Here is a 21,633-nt window from a genome sequence, read left to right as displayed (position 1 = left end):
TAGAGCGAGATTTGTAGGTTTTTACACAAACTTACATCATGTTACATGTCCTGGTTTTGGAAAAAATTCATGATGAGAAGCAAGATTCAGCATTACATGACCTGTATCCTGCTACACGTATGTACGTCATTGTGTTTGCTGGTTTGAGCTGTTAACATTATTTCAATGGTACCACTGGATGGCAAAAGTCACCATACACGACACCAAACAACACTGTTCGTTAAACTGGTGTACAGCTGCCCAGTAAATAATGCCCCTTTTAACAATGACCTCAGGAATCTATAAATTCGGTGTATCAGTCATGTTAGGGTTCAGAGCGAGATTTGAACGTTATTGGATGGACTCCTTTTCATGTGTCAATCCTATCATTTTGAATTAAATTCACTTTGTCGAGAACCAGAATTTCACATTACATGAACTATATCCTTTAAATTCCATTTCAAGGTTTACTACCCGCCTAAAACAAGTTAACCTGCTGTTGTTCTTTTCTTTCTGTAATGAATCACTGTTTCAGTATATTCACCCTTATGAAGCAGTGAGGGACATGCAGTTCATAATCACTGCAGCATAACGGCTGTGAATAATGTAGTTATGCAAAGCTTTGAACCAGTTTGTCCAGGCAAACGGACCTATTTCCATGTAGAGAATAATTTAAAATTAACAATCACCACAAATTCAGTGTTTAATTCAAAACAAATTTATTTCATATTCCTTTCAAATACAATATGGATCTGGGGATTGACTATAACTGCACTGCTCAAAACTAGCAAAGGGACAAAATTATGTACACTGTCTTTGAGAGACTTCCCCTGTGCATTGTTAGTGGATAAACAGTCACACAAAAGATCCTTAGGTGCACTGGACAGGCCGAGAAAAGAAAGTGCAATTCTCGCATAATATGCTGCTAATCATATGTACATGTCCACAAAACAAAAAATGTCTAGATACTTATTATACACCGCCATTACTTTCTATACCAGCTGAGCGACAATTCCATATTTTTTATCTTCTTCTGTAACTGTAACACGCCATATAACAGGGCCTCGGCTGTAGGGGGACAACCTGTTATGAAATTTCATAAGGCTTTTCATTAGACATACATTACTATTCGCATCCTGTACATGATCTAAAATTTACCCCATGACGCTGCTCATTTTCCTCAATTCTGCAAGTTTTGTTCAATTTAGAAAGGTGTTTTGAGGCTTGTTGAGACAGAAAGATTATATCCCACTGGAAAATGTAAGTTTCAGCAGAAAAAGCAATATTTTATGACATTTATTTGCCTTTAAAGAAAGTAATTTTGGGGTTGAAATTTTAAAGTATTTCCAAAGCACAAGTACATAAATGTGAACATGACAAATCTCCTGTGGTACTGGGATAAGAGCACACCTCACTGGTCAGGGGTCAAACAGCTACGGTAAGACAAGCTTCGAATGACCCAGCCAGGTGTTCTGAACCCCTGCTAACCAGCCCAACAATAAGCGGACAAAATTCAGATGACATTTTGTTAGTTATTTGATTGGTGTCATAATCTGGGTTATGGATTGAGGGCAAAGAAGTGCCCAAAATAAACCACTGTTTGTCAAGTACCTGACAAACCTCCTGACTAATGCTGTGGCCAGACCAAGAAGAGCTAGGGCCAACCAATTGGTGACACTGTACATGCGGAATGTCACTGCACATGGAAACTGTCCGGATGAACTTCCCTACCTGGTACATAGATATCAACTGGGATAACTCTGTCGCAGCCTCGCACTACAGAGTAAGAGTAGTGGTAGTAGCCTCCCCCATTAGCACAGCTCCCCATAGAGATCACCCACCGCGGTTCTGGCATCTGGTCATACACCTGAAGAACACAGACAATACACATGGCATATCATTGCGCACATTCACAGAGGCCAATTATACAACACTGGTAAAGTCTTGTTTATACTGTGGGATTTGTACATGTAGAAACCAATTCCAAATGTAAGCAAGCATTTGATTCAGCTATTTGCTGCAAAAGGAAAAGACAATTGCCCCATGAAGTATTCATGTACTGACTGCACTGGTGTGCATGCTTTTCCTAATGATAACAATATGAGCAAAAGTTGACCATTATTAACAAATAACCTCTACCACAACAGACTTGTTATAACTGGCATATATATTAATATTGTCACCTTTCTCAAGGCAGGTGCCATTTTATTGGTGAGTGTGCCTGCCACAATGATGACGTCAGCCTGCCTGGGGCTGGCTCTGAACACCACCCCAAACCTGTCCATGTCGTATCGCGGAGCAGCCATATGCATCATCTCTACAGCACAGCAGGCCAGGCCAAAGGTCAGCGGCCACAGGGAGCCCTACAAATACAACCACCAGAAAAGCAATGGGAAAGATCACAACAACACACTCAAAAATCTTAAACACATTAATACTTTGTTGTTCTGAATTGAAAAAACAAATGCTTATTTATTTAAGTTAAATCAATATCACTCAAATCACGCTACACGTAATCAGTAATGATTTTCATGCAGACTCAAAATTTCTAGTGCAACCTCACAGATATGCTGCCCAACAAAACCACAGCATACAGACATTAGGAAAAGGAGTAACTGGCCCATCCCCTCATGTTGATCCAACCCAGGATTAAACCTGTCTCTTCCTTACCAGGATGAGGTGTACACCTTCTCAGTGCTGTCTCTAAAGACCTAAAGTAACACAGCATTAGAGATTGATTTGCCTAATTCTTGACAAAAAGAGGTCTAGTTATCCCCTTTACACCAAATATCTCCTATATGAATTTACTAAAAAATTCACTTCAATAGATTCATATCGCAGACAATGATGTATCTCTAGAGCCTATCTCTACAGACTATCCAACATCATCCAACTTTTGTTGATTCAACAGCAAGTTGAATGCCGTTGATATAAGTTGAGTGTCCACACTACAAATCAGATAGGTCAACATTGTCAGACTCTGTTGTCGTTTGCTGATAAGTTGAGTGTCCACACTACAAATCAGATAGGTCAACATTGTCAGACTCTGTTGTCGTTTGCTGGTAAGTTGAGTGTCCACACTACAAATCAGATAGGTCAACATTGTCAGACTCTGTTGTCGTTTGTTGATAAGTTGAGTGTCCACACTACAAATCAGATAGGTCAACATTGTCAGACTCTGTTGTCGTTTGCTGAGTTGTGACAAAGACGGTCACTGTCTTTGTAATCTTTTGAGAGAGTGTTGTACACACAAGGTTATTTCTCATACTCCTGTGCCAACGAAACTGTCTAATCGTGAGACCAGTTTCTCTATTTCACCTTTGATGCCTTTATTTCGCCCAGGTCATGTGCCTTAAGACAGTCACATTATTTCTACACGCCTGCTGATTGGCTACTTTCACTCAACTTGTTGACAGAAAATACATGTGCACATATCCGATTCAACAAAGTTGGATGATGTTGAGTGTTGTTCGACCAAGCTGAGGAACCCGTCCACACTACTCAACGTGACTCAACTTGTTCACTCAACTTCAAGTTGATTCTTGTTGAGTCAACAAAAGTTAAGTGATGCTGGATAATGTGGATGGGGCTTAACATGCAATCAAAGATTCAGCCTAGTCATGGTAGAACCACTATTCTCACCTTTCTGGCAAAGTTGACAAGGTCATCTGTTCTGGCTAAAGCATATTCAACTGTGCTGCTGGTATTCTGAAATGGGGAGTAAGGCTTCCTCTTCGCTACACTCTGTGATGTACTCTGTTCTCTGTACGGAACCAAGCTGTTCAAACAAACAAAGTGTAGGATCAAAACATATAATTACCTAACACAGATTGTTAATACACAAGAATATCATGCCAGACACCAACAGGTCAAGGGTCAAGGGTCACAGGGGCATTTTCTCCCATGGCTTTAGGTGTATCCCACTGAGAACAGTAGGGAAAAAATAAATATTCTGATCTTTCATTGCTCTCCTTGTCATTTCTGCTGTATGTCTATCATTTTTTTTTTTTTTTTTTTGATTGGTGTTTTACGCCGTACTCAAGAATTTTTCACTTATACGAAACCGGGCAGAGCCCGGGGGAAACCCACGACCATCCGCAGGTTGCTGACAGACCTTCTCACATATGGCCGGAGAGGAAGCCAGCAAGAGCTGGACTTGAACTCACACCGACCGCATTGGTGAGAGACTCCTGGGTCATTACGCTGCGCTATCGCGCTAACCGACTGAGCCACGGAGGCCCCTATGTCTATCATGTTTATGAGGCATCTCCTAAACAGGACAAATCCAACAGGTTTAATGATGTCATAGCCTCACACAGATACATCATTCAGTAGACGCCACATGACAATTTAGGCAACCTATATTCATATATTCAGTCCTATAACACACGCAAAGAACCATGGAATTACATGTACCAACAACTATAATTAATATCTTTAATACACCTACATGCATTTGAAAATTTGACATCTTGTAACAACCTATGACAGTTTGTTGACCCATTACGGACACCTTCAAGTTCATGTAGAAGTCGTGGTGAATCATGCTGGTGTGGTTGATTGAACAGTCTAGTTGAAGACCGCTTGTCTTGGTTTACCCTAGACATTCCGCTTTCCTCCACCATAAAACTGGCTGGCATTGTAGAAGAGAAAAATTCTTGAGTAAAGTATAGTATCATGTAACAATCAAACACAACAATCAATCAAACACAACCATCAATCAAACGTACACATCACCTCAATAAAACACTGACTATTAACACTGTACCTGACAAAAAGGATCAGTTTGCTCGGTTCAGGGGCAGGGTGCAGTACTTACCTAACAGAGTGTTCTTCTTTGTCAGAGGTGTTACGCTGGGTGTGCAGGGTGCTACTATGAGACATACATCCCCCACATGTGGCAGGCACTCTGATGTACCCTTGAGACAGGGACCTCACAAGGGAAGAAAACTGCCCAGATAACATCAGAGCTAAAACAGAGAGAAATAAGACTTAAAACACAAGTGAAGAGTTCTTATGAATTTAAAACATGCTCGCTCAAATATATTATTAGCCCTGAGGGAATGTACACGTATTGGTCATAGGTTTTGATGAATACACTTCTGTACTTATTAAATATTAAACCCAAAACTACAGTTTTTTTCCATGAAATATACATGTAAATGTTCTGTGAATTATGGTTTTGAATCTTGTTATAGAAAAGTTACAGAAGGAAGTTGGGTGAGTTGGGGGGGAGGGAGCTTTGCGGGCATGCCAATCACTTAATGTCCATTATTACCTATGTATAGTGTATGTATCAAAACCAAACTACATATGCAACTACACACTGGAGTTGTAACCCAGTCAGGAAGTCATACATTTATAAATGGCAAACCGGTTACCAAGACAACTGCAGAACTCCACAAATGTCAGAGTGCAGAACAATTGGAGTTGTAGGCTTAACACAGAACCATAATTGTATGTAATATTACGCGGTGATAAATCCAGAGGAACTGGCTATCTGGTTGCCATGCCAACTACCCATGTCAGCAACAGTAATATGCGACACACTGTATCCCTGAGAAATGACGTCAACTGCATCTAAAGTGTAAAACACCCAAGAAGATTTAATAGACACCCAGACTGACGCCACGACATAATGAGCCCCTAAAGTGTGGGCGTATAAGAAGTGTCAATGTATACGCCTGATTTTGGTATTACATACAAGCATTGCAGCATTTCTGAAACATTTTGCTGAAGTCCTAATTAGTGATGGTCATCAGTTCATCCACAAGTATTTATTGTCATGTAGTGGCATTAATCTCTAATCATTCATTCCGTGTTCTGGGTATAACACGTCCCTCATTACAAGTTTATATGAAAGCCACATGGTCACTAACTAGGCAACATATTCCTCTCTACTAATTCCTATTTTTATCTCTTGCCTTTTTTTTTCTCCACCAGTCAAAATGTCAACTCAGATTCTCTGAACTTACATAGAATCATTCTGGGTGATAGACACAGGGCAAATGAGGTCACCGATTTTGCAAAATTAGCATGGATAATTAGTTTTGCTGTGTGGTTCAATATTGTTTGTGTTTAATGACTTGCTATACTAATGTGAACAAAATATAAACCACCTTGAATGCTCATTTGATATTTATTTTATTATCATTCTTTGAGATGAGTGAAGTTAAACTGACCTACTGAGCGCAAGCGAAAGAAGAACAATAAATATTGATACAACCGGATGCCTCAAGTGCCTCCATGTCGCAAGATTGATCTTAGTCTGTAATTCAGACACTAAGGTGACTTTCTGGCCCCTAGGGGTTGTAATTAACATCTGAACACACCGTCTCTTGTACAATCGTGGAATTGTGACAAGCATTTTTATCTTCTCCTATCAGATTCAGAGTGCTGTGACAATCCTGCAAAGTGATGTCTTACGATGGTAGAGACACCAATACAAAGATAGTTCATAGTTGTGAAGTTGCTTAAAAGATACATGAAACGCATTGGTATTATTTCTTAAAGTGCAGATTATAATGTGTAATAACATATAACAGTACAAACAAATTTTTCAACTTTCACTATGGGTGGGAAAAAAAACTTCAAAGTAGAGTTTTCTTAATGCCCCAGTGGCCAGCCCAAAAATTAAGCAGCTTGCAGTGGTGACGTCAACGATGATCCCTGTCCCTGTCAACGACGATTCACCCAGACTCTGCAGGTCTGGGTGAATGGGGGCAAGGGTGTGGTGAACAGACTGAATGGGGGTGGGTGTAGGGGTGCAGATAGGGCTCTAAGCTGGCCTAACGAAGCCATGCAGTATCTGTGTACATGTCATAATGCCCACACTGTAGCGACACGGTTCACCCGCCTCGGGGCCTTTCGGCGGGTGTTCACAGAGGTCTTAGCCAGATCAGACGAAATTTCTGAAAAAATCTGACCATTGACAGAAAATATGCATAATATAGAGGAGTAATTAACAGGTTTAAAAATACCCCCAAAATAAAAAATTTTTAACAAAAATTCTGCGATGTCATTTTCTTCATTTGGCACAGAAACATAATCTTTGTTTGAAAATTCATTTTCATGCATCCTTTAAGCCTTTATCAAGCATAGTACCTAACAACTGGCTTTTGTGTAGGAGCATGTTCAGATGGTAATGACATCTTCCACCACCATGACAGCTGTCCTAACATCTGACTTTCAGACACGAAGTTGACCTACATTTATAAGGCGCCAAACAAATTACGTAAGTTCTTGTTGCACAGACACAGCCCACATATTGGCATTTCATTCCCAGTGTCTTAAGGTTTTTGCAAAGCATGGACAAAGTTTTCACATAACAGGTGCTTTTGGATCTGATATGTCCTATTATTGCCAGCCTTTAGGTCGTACACCAATGGCTTCTTGACAGCGATCATCTGGATGAACTACTAGTTGCGAAATGTAAATCCCTGTATCAACCAAAACGAAGTGTTTGAAGAGTTGCAGACAATAACTGCCTCTAATGTGTAGGACCAACAGTAAGCCACATTCACAGCATTTTCACATGCGCATTAAATCTTCCCTAGCATAAATCGATGTCAACCGAGTGGTTCCCATAATCAACTAACCTGTTCTTAGTCTCGCCAAACTAAACACAATCCATGACAACTGCACAAATTCACATAATAAATACATTTTCAGACACTACACCCACTGTGGTATATAGTAACACCAGGCAAGTCTAGGCATCCATTTGGCTGGTTCACTCCCCGTCGTCAGAAGCTCTAATCGCTTCAGCCTCATTTTGAAATTTTGACAGACGGCTTACTGCCACAGTGAGACCCATGGTGGTTGTGCGGTGGGTGCGGAAAGCATGTCTTTAGGTTGTTGTCTTTTATTTGCACGAGACTTGTTTGATAACACAGAGAATCGGCCTGGACCTTTGTTGAGCACAAAATTAATACTGTTAGGGTCCACACTCCAACGATGCTAGGCCAATATAAGGAAAGGAGATGGGAGTCTTTTGAAGCTACACATACACGTACATAATGTGGGGTAGTCAAGTGGCATTTCTTTTTATATCTTTTATTACACATCCCTCTTATTTAACAGGTGGAACGTTTGCTTTCAACACGATGTCCTTCACCCAGGTAGAGAGGCGAATGTAATTACTGGCACTGCCATATTTTGAAAACAACACTGGACGAAATTATGCAACTTAATTTTTCCGAACAACAGTACCAAGGGAAAAACATTGCGAAAATTAATCTGGCTATTTATTTCCCCACAGCTGCCATCCTCGTATAACTATATATATTTATCTTATTAAATGTTAAAACTGGCAATGAACAAGAACGCTTGGAAATTAGCTAGAATAAACCCATTCCAAGGTGTCACAAAGTCACCATCACCTTACCCCTCGGAGTAGCCGCCATCTTTGCTGCCGGCCAGAACGAGGCTAACGGTTGTGCGCACGTCCGCAGTAAGAAAGGAAATGGCGGACAGTGCCGAATTGAAGGTTTGTATTAGGAAGATTTTTAAGCTTATTTATCATGTTCCACTTACAGTTACGCCAAAATGGACAGACGCGAGAGAGGATATATGTCCCAGCTAATAGACAGGTCTAATGTTTTCATTAGCTGCCAGATTCTTCAACAGAAATAGGTTCTTTTATCGAGCGTGTGTACAGAAAAAATTTCCATACTGCCGAACTGTTCGTGTTGACTTTACCCTGCGTGAAAATGAAAACAGCGCTCGAGGAATGAAGTAGAAGCCCTGCTTGTATCATAATAATTGTTAATTACTATCAGTTGTTGAAACTGAATAATGTTCAGGGGTAGTTTCACTGATAACTGTGGAGTTCGCACACCTCTTCTCTCACGGTTTGGGGGAAATGGGCGAAGAAGGCCGGAAGATGGACCTGTTTATGAAACGAAAACTTCCTGAATGAGAAAAAGTAAATATGGCTGAACACAGTCTCATATGTTTTGCCTGTCTGCAAATTACACTGCATGAAAAAATTATCCGATTATCTCTCTCGTTCATTTATTTTTATTTATTTATTTATTTTATGTTGTTTTTTTGTTTTTTTTTGTAACAAATCATCATATTATGAGTATCGTAGAAATAGAACATTCTATCTCACTGAAATGTTTATCCGAGTGTGTTTCTGGGTGATGCTGGCGATGGTTATTAATGTTACAGTAACCTTTCTTCAGATTGATTTCCACAGTATAGCTGCAATCATCATGCTATGCCATTATCATTCATTCGTTCGTTCATCACACCTAGGGATGGCCTGCTTGAAAAAATGAACGGGGTGGAGGGGGAGGGGGTCATTCTGAAAACACTGTCTATTGGCAGATGACCTACAAGGCCCTGAGCTGAAATCCAACTTCACTTTTTTGACAAAGCAAAAAAAAAAGTGTGTTCAAGCAGTAACCCTATTTATTGTATACAATGAATGTTTTTGTTGGTATGCATTGGCACGTAAGAGTCAAAATAAATGATAATGAAGAGGAACAACTGTAATCCGTACCTATGATGTGCAAAGTGACATGCCATCCTACATACTAAAATTTCAGCACAGAACTTCTGTAGTCATTCTTTATTTTTGTTTTGATTTTTTTTTTGTTTTTTTTTTTTTCAAAGACAACAGACAAGAAGTAGGTTGCATTGACATGGCCCAGAGTTACAGTGATTTCAACCTGGCAAAACTGTAACATTGACACTTCTTAAAGAGGAAAATGTATATCAGAATTCAAGATAACATTATCTAAAAGCCAAAGATTAAATCATGAATTGATTTCTTTTTTATTTTTGCCCATTTGATTTCTTGGCAAGTGTTTTTCTGAAGTGTACAACAAGAGTTAAAGATCATACAGGCACATACATACATGAATAGAACACTGAATGGTTATCTCACTTTATCTCATACAGCACATGGTGATGAGTTTTCGTGTGTCGGAGCTTCAGGTTTTACTGGGCTTCGCTGGACGAAACAAAACGGGACGCAAACAGGAACTTTTGTCACGAGCCCTCAGTCTAGTCCAGAAAGGATGTTCCATGCCAGTTCAAATCAAAATCCGGGATTTGTACAAGTAAGTATTAACAGGACTTTGCCTTGAGGTTGGTTGGCCCACTGGTGTGAGGCCAGTGGTATTTGGTCAGGTCTTTTAAAGCTTAATAACAAGCACTGGTCCAACCATCCTGTGATTCATCAGTATTTAATTTAGTCACCAATGACCACACCTATATGTACATGTTTATAAAAGAACAGTTACATAAATCTATAGACTCTACGAAATGCTATACATTTAGATAAAACTAAATTGTACAACAATTTGATAATGTTTTCCTTTAACTGAAGGAGCAGTTAATATCAAGAATCACCAGTAAATCTGAAGGAATACTGGTCATAATTAGCCAGTGACAATTTAGTGTTAATTTTTAATCCTGACCTGTACATATAGAGGCTAGGTAAAACAACGTAGTGAATTCAAAATATGATTATGTTTGTTGAGTAAAAAAAGTGGTGGAAGTACATTGTGCAAGAAATCAGTGTTCATAATTCTTGGAGGAATAATAAGTTAAGTCCTGATTCAGACTAACATAAACCTGCCAAAATTTAAATTTAAGTCAGAGATTTTTTTTTTTCATGATGCTCATTATAGTCATTGCTCATGCATGATTAGGGTTTTGAGATTAAACATAGAACCATGAGTCCCTTTCACAAAGTGCACAACTTCCATGACAACCAGTACTGCATATACATATCTCACCAAGGTAGTAAAATGCACTATGTGAAATTGATGATTTGTGGATTTTCTGAAATGAGCCCCTCAGGGCTTGTTAAGTATAGCCCCCAACCCATTAGTGACAGACTAAAATACTGTGGCAAGTAAATAAAGCAATGTAATCAACAACATGGCAAATTTTTATTTGACCTTCTTGCCTCAAATGTAGATCCACTCTATTCATTGCCAATGCATACAAGAAAGATTTTGGTGGATAGGGTTAACCAGCTACCTGTCCAAGTGAAGTAGAATGCCTATCAGGAGGTCTGTCATGCCTGTGAAGCCACAATGCAGTGCATCCTGCCTCTATAAACTTTGTTAGCCTCATGAGTTTTACCCTGAAAGGAGGTTTCCTAGATTGTAGCATTCAGCCAACCGCGCATATATAATGCACAACTGTGAATCGACAAGTTTGCACAACAATTAAACTTGAATGTTACACTATTGCCAACAGCATGCCAAGTTTGGGTCAGCTAGAGAGGATGCGTCAGCCCACTAACGAAAGACTAGCCGTACAAAATAAGTCTATTCAATCTTTTTTTTTTACGAAGTGGACAAAGGGAACTGTCAAAGCAACGACAGCATGTGGACTCATAGAATTTTATAGGATATGAAAATCATTATACAAAGTTTTCTATTAAAAACTATTCAAGAAAATGAATTTCTTTTTTTTTTTTTTGTAACTTTGTAACATTAGAATCAAAAACACTGGATTCTAATGGTATGAATTTTACAAGTAACTTAATTGATTGACTTAAGTCAGTCACAGGACCTTGTTTTGTTTCAAATGCCTTGCCCATTACTATCTGTCAAAATTCCTGGACAAATAACACTCATGTCTCCGGTGCTATTTGTATTTGATGTAGTGGAAATCAAAAAAAGTAAAATAAATCAAAAAGGTATATGAAATAAACATAAATAAAACAATTTCTTATTGTTTAGGTCTTAAGTTAATAGACTCTCTGCTGAGTACTTTAAAAAAGTTCTTTCCTGGTAAGAACTAAATTTAATGCCATACTTGTCTGCATGTAGAGCTTACATGTATGGGAAAATACCCATTTTCCCCCCAATCAAATACCCCCTGTTTTGGTGCCAGGTAACTTGCATTTCCAGCTGCCCACATAAACTAAACGAGGTTAACAACGTAAATTCTTTGATTGAACTATTTTGGTGGCATAAGTAATTTCTTAATAACCCCTCTATTTTATGCATATTTTCTGTAAATATGCGGAAATGACTTGAACATGCTGCGATCGAAGCTCCAGTTACTTTCCTCAATTTGGGCTCATAGTTGTTGTGACAGGTATCACCATTGACGTCACAACAGCAGCATACTCAATTTCTGGACTTACCGCTCGAAAAACCATAGTTCTAAACCATTTTTATGCCCCAGGAAGAAAGCTGAGAAGCTTTTTGTACTTTTATATGTTAGGCCATATCATATACTCTGTTTTAAGAAATAAAAACCAAATGTTTCTTGTATCATTTAAGTCAAAATTTGAAATATGATTTTATAGCTTCCTTTTTGGGCCCTAAATTAAATTTTTTACCATTTCATGAATGCTATTTTAATACATATAATATGCATACTCTTAGCTAGGCTTTTTTTAGAAGGGTGCTACATCCTGCTCCTAAAACATGCACCCTGCCCCATTTTTGTCTATCACAATGTAAAAAGATTTGAGGAATTAACCTTCGCACCCTACCCTTTCTGAATTCTTGTTAGGGGTTTACATTTCTGTCATAATGCCAGCTTCTTTTACCATAAACTAAGCATTGTGGAGAAGTTTAAAATTTTGAAAATGCTTTATGGAATAGGCATCATTTTTACGCAGGTAGTTGCAAAAGCCGAGTTCACACACTGAACAGTGAATGATATAGATGTCTATCCAACGCCTCCTAAATAACATTGAATTTTCAAGCGCTGGTCTTGTGAAGGAAACATAAATGGTACCAAATCTCTGTCCTTCATACCCAGCACCTTAGGGAAGCGCCAACCAGTTGGCCACGTACTAGGGACAGGTGGGATATCGTGCGTGTGTCTTTGGTATAATGCTTTAGTTAGGCATGTTAGAGTATCAAGACCATAGTGTTTTGTAAGAAGATATTAAACTATTGTGATATAATTTGAAATAATTCTTGTAATACATATAAATTAACATAAAGCAAGCAAAATATAGTTAGCCTTTGTATTTGCTATTTATATATGCTTGAACATTAAAATGGTTTTGGGTTTACTTGTAAGACTTATTCATAATTTTACCACTATTGCACTGTAAGATAGCTACACAAGGAACATGTATATGTAGCACTTCTTAAAGTAATATGGTTGTGTAACTTCACCATAGTTCCATATTTTCTAACCATATTTTAACTATGGAATTTTAAGAACTTAATGGCATTGTTCGTGTAACCAAGATTTTGTTTTCCTGCACAGTGGCGACTCGTTTTCAAGACTTGACCATTGCGCTCTTGCAGTGAATGAGCACTGTAGTTCTTCAATTTTTTTGCATGTTTGCAAGGCGTTTATTCAAGCCAATTCTGATTGGATTATTCTGTGTAAACTTACAAAATTATACTGTTTGTGAAGCCCTGAAACTGGCCAATCCAATCATTGTAGTTTTGTATCCAGAAACAAATCAAAAATGTGCATAAATTTTACTGAAAGTTTCTCTTTCACATTCGAAAAGGTTGAGGAATTACGATACTATGTTGTAGTTCCCAGTTTGCCCACTAATCGCACTAGCACAGGTAGGAATGAACAATATACTACAGGGCTTAGGCCTGAGTTACTTTGGGCAGGAAAGATTCCCATTACCTACATTGCTATAGCAGGTAATTTGGTTGTGGTCTTTTTTTTTGTGCTCGTTGGAAGGAAAGGGTTTTAGAGGTATGCACATACATGTACTTGCTAATGACAGTTAAAAAAATTAATTGTTCTAATGCAGCTTTAACTAATTCATTTTGGCTTTGCGTGTGCTTTCTTTAACCCAATCACACCAGTTCCTTGTTAACTTGCTTTTCAGGAAAATAAACGACCAGTTGTTTCTTTCTGCCAGGAGGAGATTCCCAGCAGGGAAACCTGGAGGTCCTGTGGATATTTCCAGTCAACAACAGTCACCACGTAAGTGACTTGACTTTGATTTTTCCATATAAAAAGTGCATGTGGGTGATAGGTATCTGATATATGGAATGACACTAGTAACTACATTACAGCTTAGATTTCCATGTACCTAGTTACAGCATGCCTTACTAGCATATTTGACCTTTTCATTGAGGTATTGGTTAGAGCGTCTGCCTCAAAATCAGGAAACCTGGGATCAAACTCAGGCCAGGTCATACCAGGGATTTTAAAAGTGGTACTTGTGTTTGACTCACTTTGCGCGCAGCACTGGGAGGCTAGAGCAGGGAATCAGAACTGGTTAGCCCAGTGTCAGCATATTGTGACTGGTTGGGGTGTTATCTGCATGATACTGCATCACTTTGGCAGCATGGATTTGCCCTGCCACAAGAAGACGCTATATGTACACACTCCTAATAACTCATTGCCGTCACGTAATTGAAAAATTGTTAAGTATGATGTAAAATCCCAAGCATACATACATACGCAGACATTGACAAGCATATTAAAACAAAACATGCCTTAGATCTTTATCAGGGGTCTGCAATACATAAATTGGGAAATGATATCATCTTTTCAAGTTTTATCATTGTAGCCTGATAATTTGAACAGTTGTTAGGTGCTTCCTTTTAGCAGTTTTCTGCATTGTTACACATTAGTGTTGGGCCATCTTTTAAAGAATGCTACAATAGTTTAAGACTTAAAGATATTTGTAAAATTGTGAATAGAATTTGCATGTTTATCAATGCTCCCAGTCTCAAAGAAAGCCGTGTACTTAGACACCAGTTAGAACACTAGTTTTGATTAGACATGTCAGTTATCATTATCAAATGAAATATAAATTCAAAACTCCTTAATTAAGACACGTTTTACTAGTATGTGGTTATGGTACTAAGTTCTGAGGACTACAGTGTTCTTTATGAAAGTTTCAGAATTCTGAGTATTGAGCTGCCCTGTTCTTGAAATATTTGGAGTGCAGATCTGGAAAATTTTCCCCTGCTGCCTGCATTGTTTACAAATGTATCAGATCTCATATGGAATTTTTAACTTGCTACTAGTGTTTGTACAGGATACAACTAAATAGTTGCAATACTTGGCACATTGCCAGCAAAACAAGGTATTTATATCCACCATGCATGGGATAGACCAAGTGTATCCGGTTTAGAACTCTGACAAGCAAAACTGTGGGGATTTCAGCAGTATGTTCTGACAGTGAGCAAAGTTCACCTCAGAAGACAAGAGGTAAAAGTTTGCTCCCTTTTTGTCAGTAACATTTCACTAATTGTTAAAACAAATATTGGCCGTCACCAAATAAATGTTCTATCTTAAGGCTCACAAACACACTAATGGCATTGCATATCATACAGTGTAATTAGTCTCTGCATATTTTCATCAAGTAGTAAGATGTATGAGAAAATTTCTGAGTATGGCAAACAACCAAATAAATAAATGATGAAAGAGGACCATTAACAGATTTGTTCATTAAGATGTTTCCTAATATTGATTTAGAGTGTTTTTTCAAATGAATTTGGAGAGAGGAAAACCCACACTCGCACTTGCATTCGTCTTAAATGTAATTCATTTCAATTACCTAATTATGGAAGTGTGTTTTATGAATGTATAAACCCAATGATGGCCCAAGCTTTCAGATCCACTGTTAATGTTACCAGTTTTTCCCTTACCCCACGTTTCTGCACATTTCATTCTCACAGGTTTTTGTTTCATTAATTCAAAATATCTCAGGATATTAACGTTCACATGTTGAATTTTCTGTTGATGTGTTAACTTTTCATTGTTTTAACTGAGCATGATGAACATATTTTCATAAGAGTACAAGTAAAATTCGACTACATTTATTCTGTTCTTAATTTATTATCCTAGCTGGCTTTTATTGGCCATTACTTAACTGCTTAGCTTTGAGTTTCTGTTGCCTTTGCAGAGATTGGTGGTAGAGATTGTATATGTAAGAAACACCAATTAAATTTAATTTAATTAGGTAACTAAAATGCATGTTTGGTTGTAACTTTTTTATTTTCGTGGTGTAACCACTTCAATCAACGCTTTTTTATTAGGCATTCTTTTTTGCCATTATTTTTTGCATGTGCTCCAATTAAGACGTCTTTTTTTTTTTCTCATCTTTGTTTCCAGACAATAATGCCCTGCCCCCACATGACCCCCGAGGTGAGTTGTTACCAAGTGGTAACCCCATGACCACATTCCCTTTAGTGTTGCACCTGAGAGCTCTGTTTCACAAGGCAATTGATCAATCGCCTCGACTGTAATAGCCATGCCAACCAAACATATTTACATCCGAGCTTGCTCACTTAAAAGATTAACTTGTCATTCAAAAATGTAACATCAACAAATATAAAGTATTCTAATTATTGGCTGATGTGATCGATCAGTTTATGTGCAAAGCCATCTTGACTTGATTGATAAGGTTCATGTGTGTTGATAAGGTAGATGTTGGCACATGCTTACAGTATAAAAGGTCATTTTCTCTGAATTGCTTTGTGAAACAAGGCAAAGAACATTATCATTGTTCGTTTAATGATGTGTTGCTTGTTTTCATTCATAAGATACTTGTGTCCTGTTACTCCCTTTGCTTTATTGATGTCATGTAGTGTTATTACCTGCAAATGTAATTTATTTGACGCAAACCTGACAAGGATACTACCAGAATTCTTTTAATACCCTTTTAAGATAAAAAGAGAGAAAGAGGTTGTGTATGTAACTCTTTCTACAATTTTCATGAAACTAGACACCAGTAAGAAAGAGAAGAAAAAATGTATACTTCAGAATTTAAAATGGAATTTGAAGAAAGTGAAAAATCCAGGTAATTGTACATTAACATACAAGCACTAGGAGGATAACCTCAAATGTAAAAGCCTTGCAGTATTTATGTGCTCATATACATGTGACTGTACTGAAGTGAAACCAAAACTTGTGTGGTGTGCAGAGAGAAGAAATTTAGTTAGAAATTTGGCTGGAAAAAAAAATGTGAAAAAAAGATAAATAATCATAAAAATATAGACACCAACCAAATAAATTTGTATCATTGCTTTAAAAACTGTACTCATTGTTTAGGCACTAAAAATCGCTTCGGTGGCCTAATAGTTAAAGCATCCACCTCGAAGCCAGACCTTGAGATTAAACCCAGGTCAGGCCATAAACAACGACTTTATCAATGATACTTACTGCTGCATCGCTTGGCACTCTGCACTGAGAGGCTAGAGCAAGGAAACTGGACTGGTTGGTTAGGTGTCTTGTCTGGTGTCTTCGGCATGATACACAGTACTTCAGGTGACAATATATGTACACACGCCTCATACATACATACATATATACATACTATAAACATCCACTCCGCTTACAACTTTCACATAATTGACATTGCTGCATGTAATTGATTAAAGTCCTTTTTTTCCCCTCTCAGTATTAACGTTTGTTGCATACATGATATACACTCAGTGAAATTAAATTATATCTATTACACAATCTTGTCACAACATGACTTCCTCAAAAAGACAAGTACCCCATATAAGTACTGCCATATTGTGATAGATCACTTTGAGTGGATTTGGTACTCGAGTCTGCTGTGTGTTGCTTCTGTTAACAGCTGTTGGGTTAGATTAAGCATGTTCCTCAGATTCAGCCTGCCATGTTTTGTTTTAAAAGGCATGCATGTGTATGTGTGTGTCATTATATGGTCAGAAGTGGAGGGTAAACTACTTTGTAATCAATCTCAAGTAATGAGGAATAATGCAAAAAAAGTGTATTTTTGTAACAAAACTTCAGTTATCATGCTGATAAAAAAAAATTTAGTAAATCACTGAATTTGTGATTTTTCAGGATTTGTGAACCAAGATATTACTAAGTCAGTTGATGATATTAGCGGTATGTACCATTATTAGTGGTGATGTTTTTATTAACTGTTTGTATTAACAGCTGTTCTCTTAATGTCTAACAGCAGTATCTAATTCAGATCACATACAACTTTGTGTGGGAACATTCTCATCTGTAATCTCGAACACAGTCTATGTAAATCCTCATAGGTCATAGGCTGTGAGAATACAGCCAGGAAATGATCGGGTTTCCTTGGTTTTTACTTACATGGACACTTGCTCGCAAAATGACAATTCTGAGCACATATTTTGGGGTGAAGATTTGGTGTGTAAATTGTTTGAAAAGTGATTTTGTGGTTGTGGGCTTCCTCCCACCATCCACCATAATGCTGGCTGCCATTATGTAAGTGAAATATTTTTGAGTACGGTGTAAAACACCAATCAAATAAATGAAAACGGTTTTGAATTTGAGTGGGGATGCAGCTTATTTATTAATCGCCTGAGCTAAGTGTAGGTATTATGTCATCAGAAATTGTTCGTTTATCAATGTCTACATTTTAACAGTGTATCACTGTTTACCTTCTCATCATACTGTTTTAAGTACCACTATGAAAATCTGGAAAAAGAATGTTTGGCATGAAAAATTTATGACACTGATGCTTGGCAGTAGCAGGGTCTCAAATGGTTTTGATACAGAGTTCCTTGAACCACTTTCTCTCATTGATAGTTTACCACATCAGTACTTGAGTATCACAAAAAAGCCTTGTGTATTAGCTGGCCAGTGACACCATCAGGCCTTTCAAATATGGTGTGAAAGTTGTCCGTTGGTTCCAGCAATCGGCGAAGCAGTTCCGACATGACATAACTTGTCACTAAGGCCCCACAAGTTCCATGGAGACACACAGTGTAGAGATGTCTTGCAATGGTAGTCATGGTAACCGTAAGCTTTTTGCAAGTGGGCCCTTGAGCTTCAGTTGAACTCCTGCTGATTTATCTCTGTGTTTACTGTTGAGCTTTAATCATTGTGAAAAGATAATTTGTGGCCTTCTTTGAATTTGGACATAGTGGATTGGAAGGATATTTACTGCATTTGCTTGTTGTATTGATCTCGCGTGGAGCAAGGGAGATAATCTGGTGGTGGTGTATTGGTGAAGTGCAGTAGTTTTCTCAGATTCTATCTGGTTTCCTCCTCCCTCACCACCATCTTGCACGTGGGAATCAACTAATCTTTAATATTTGGGAGAAACTCCAGTTTAAACACATATAATTAAATATCATAGGCCTCACTAGTGCATTGGATGACTGAGACTGTGGTTAGTACATTTGTCGGTTCTCGAACACACATTGCATCTTGTGCTTTTGACAAATCAGGTCCAAGCTTTGTAGGCTGTTGTTGAGAACTATAATATTACTGGGGTCCATTTTGTGTCCAGGTGTAGTACGCCTCCTGTCACACAGCATAAATCTCTAATGCGGTTTGCAGTATATGAAACATCCGCGAAACAATTAACAAGGGTAAGAAGAGAGTGTGGATTTCTACTGGTTCAGTGTAATATGTGTACATGACATTGTCCAGTTTAGGAATTTGATGTTATTAAGATCAAACAGGTTGTGCAGGTGTGAAATTGGCATTGAAATTTACGTGTGCATCTAGACAGAAGCTTAGACCCATCACCCCACCCCAACCCTATGAAACACAATATCATGGGGTGTAGGGACTTCAGCATGTATCTGAAATGTTAGTGTGCCAGGAAACTACCCCTATCTTCCCCTTTATCTCTCCATCTGCCCCTCCCTAACCTCTATCCCCCCCCCCCTTCCCGTCCCAACCCCCTTCCTCTGTACTCTCTTCAAACAAATTATCATGATGTATAAAGTCGATTTGAAAATTTTGGTGCAAAACTACTTCTACAGCCACCCCTTTACCTCGCTCTCCACATCACCCACCGCTTCGCTGTTGTTGGGACTCCAGCTTGAATCTGAAATTATGGTAAGAAAGGAAACTACCCCCACCTTCCAGTCTCACCACTAGACTTTGATCTGTTAAAGGAACTCCAGCTTGGATCTGAAATGTTAGTGTGAAAGGAAACTGCTTCTCCCCACCCCCTGCATGCCTGCCTCTCCTCCCCTTAATCCTATCAAACAAAGCTGGGATCTGAAGTAATAATGAGCAAGAAACTACCCCTAAGTCCCCTGTGTCAAACACTCTATGATGTGTTGTAGGAACACCAGCTTGGATGTGAAATGTTAGACAAAGTTAATTACATGTGCCCCCTTGCTCCTTCCCCTACACTCATAAAACCCTACACACATGGACACAACCATTTGTTGGGGTGTATGTTGTGTTCACCTGAACTCGTGTTCAAGCTTTGGAAGGAATTTAACATTGTTCTTTTGGCGCAGTGGTAAAGGGTGCCCCACCCAAAATATAACTAGGCTTAAAATCTGGTATTTCACCAAAAGTTTTGTCTGAAAAACAAAACAAATCTTTCAGAAGAATTCTAGAATTCTATCTAAGAAGCCCTTAGAATGATACTCTTGATGCCCACATCTATGTTTTTCTGATAAGAAATTAATCAGATGTCACAAAGAACTCTTAAGTGGCCCTGTAAGGTGGGTGAGTCATTCAGAATCAAGCAAAATGTGTCACTTGGAAAAAGGTAAACTTGAGGTGAAAATTCACTAGTTATATAATCATCACTTTTTTTAAATAATTTTTAGAGCCATAAAATTAAATTGGGCCAATCTACTTCTGTTCATGTACCATTTTGTTATGTAACATTTAATAGTGTAGATGTGGTTTGGGAGGATGTGTCAAGATTGTGTCTGAAACAGAGCATTAGTCCTAATTTCATCTAAGCCATTTTTTTTTTTTTTTTTTGGTAAGAACGAACACAGGATTTCTTGTGGAAAAAGATAATTATAGAGTGTCTAAAACCCAGCATGACAATTTGTGACAATAGTACACCCTCCCTCCCCCCACCTCTTTCATTGCACCCCTACTCCCCACCCCTCTTTCATTGCCCTCAACCTCATTTCCTTGCTCCAAGCTCACATTTTCTGGTAGTTATAAAGAGGTCTGCTGATTGGTTGACTTGTTGCGAAGTGGCAGAATTCAAGAGCAGACCTCACAAGAACTGTTCAAGCTGGCCAGAGTTTATTTGTATGCAGTGCTGTGAGTGTTGCATCAAGACCACATACTAACTCAGGAGGTTTGCTCTGTACCAAGGCAGTCCTTGTGAAGTCAGTCTTGGGCTAGGGAGTTTTGCAGTCTGTCACTCTGAGAATGAACAGAGATGCAAGTTATTGCTATTTTCCTGAGCCCTGTCACAAAGGTAATATTATAGCTTTATGAGGACCTGGGAGTCCGGCATCTTCAGGACGCATTTGACCCTGTGAAACTTTTTCAGCTCATCTAACAGTCTCACATCTCACAGTTTTTATGTCCAGTTTTACATGGAATTAGATGTACTTCTGAATTACCTGCTGAGACATATATAGTACAGAAGTCAAACAATGGAGATCAGATCAAATCTCTAATAAATCTAGTGACACTAAGGGTGTAAAATTACAGCTGTTCTCACATTCCTCTTTTACCATTTCTTTGATCTGTTTTTTTTTTTTTTTATATGTTTTCTTACAGCAGTTATTCTAAGCTAATCTGACTCTCTGCATGGAGAGTTAACTGTGAGTTCAAATCCAGTGACGTGTCTTTTCTCCTTGGCTCGGCCAGGTTTCTTCCAAGTGCTGGACATCGCGATATAAATGAATTATTTCTGAGTGGTGTAAAACACCAATCAAATAAATAATTAAAGTACATGTATGCAGACTAAGCATTTTTCAGTCAGCCCAGACTAGTTTCAGACAGTGTTTGGAAATGAATATTCAGTAATTTAGTGGTGTTATATGAATATAAATAGTA

General features: G+C 38.3%; 2 protein-coding genes across 8 annotated transcripts in view; one reads left to right on the top strand and one right to left on the bottom strand.

Moving 5' to 3' along the window:
* Positions 1–674: 674 nt before the first annotated feature.
* On the bottom strand, positions 675–8,387 carry LOC135472287 (NADH-quinone oxidoreductase subunit B 2-like). Its single transcript, XM_064751730.1, has 6 exons — positions 8,366–8,387; positions 4,799–4,949; positions 3,622–3,757; positions 2,163–2,342; positions 1,711–1,846; positions 675–1,062 (listed from the first exon to the last, which is right to left on the bottom strand). Exons 1-6 carry the CDS (start codon positions 8,382–8,384, stop codon positions 965–967), a joined length of 720 nt encoding a protein of 239 aa, XP_064607800.1. The 5' UTR covers positions 8,385–8,387; the 3' UTR covers positions 675–964.
* A 56-nt stretch (positions 8,388–8,443) lies between these two features.
* LOC135473055 (E3 SUMO-protein ligase PIAS2-like) overlaps positions 8,444–21,633 on the top strand; it is a 34,670-nt gene continuing 21,480 nt past the window's right edge. Inside the window, exons 1-5 of one of the 7 annotated variants that reach the window (XM_064752844.1) lie at positions 8,444–8,467; positions 9,889–10,049; positions 13,805–13,869; positions 16,015–16,047; positions 17,719–17,763. In XM_064752844.1, coding sequence (XP_064608914.1) covers positions 8,444–8,467; positions 9,889–10,049; positions 13,805–13,869; positions 16,015–16,047; positions 17,719–17,763 — 328 coding nt within the window. The other 6 variants (XM_064752843.1, XM_064752846.1, XM_064752845.1 and 3 more) reach the window with 6 other exon arrangements.

This window comes from Liolophura sinensis, chromosome 8 (genome assembly GCF_032854445.1).
Source record: "Liolophura sinensis isolate JHLJ2023 chromosome 8, CUHK_Ljap_v2, whole genome shotgun sequence".
Classification (NCBI taxonomy): Eukaryota; Metazoa; Mollusca; class Polyplacophora; order Chitonida; family Chitonidae; genus Liolophura; species Liolophura sinensis.
Note: the sequence above shows the minus strand (reverse complement) of the source record. Positions and strands in the feature narration are given on the sequence as shown.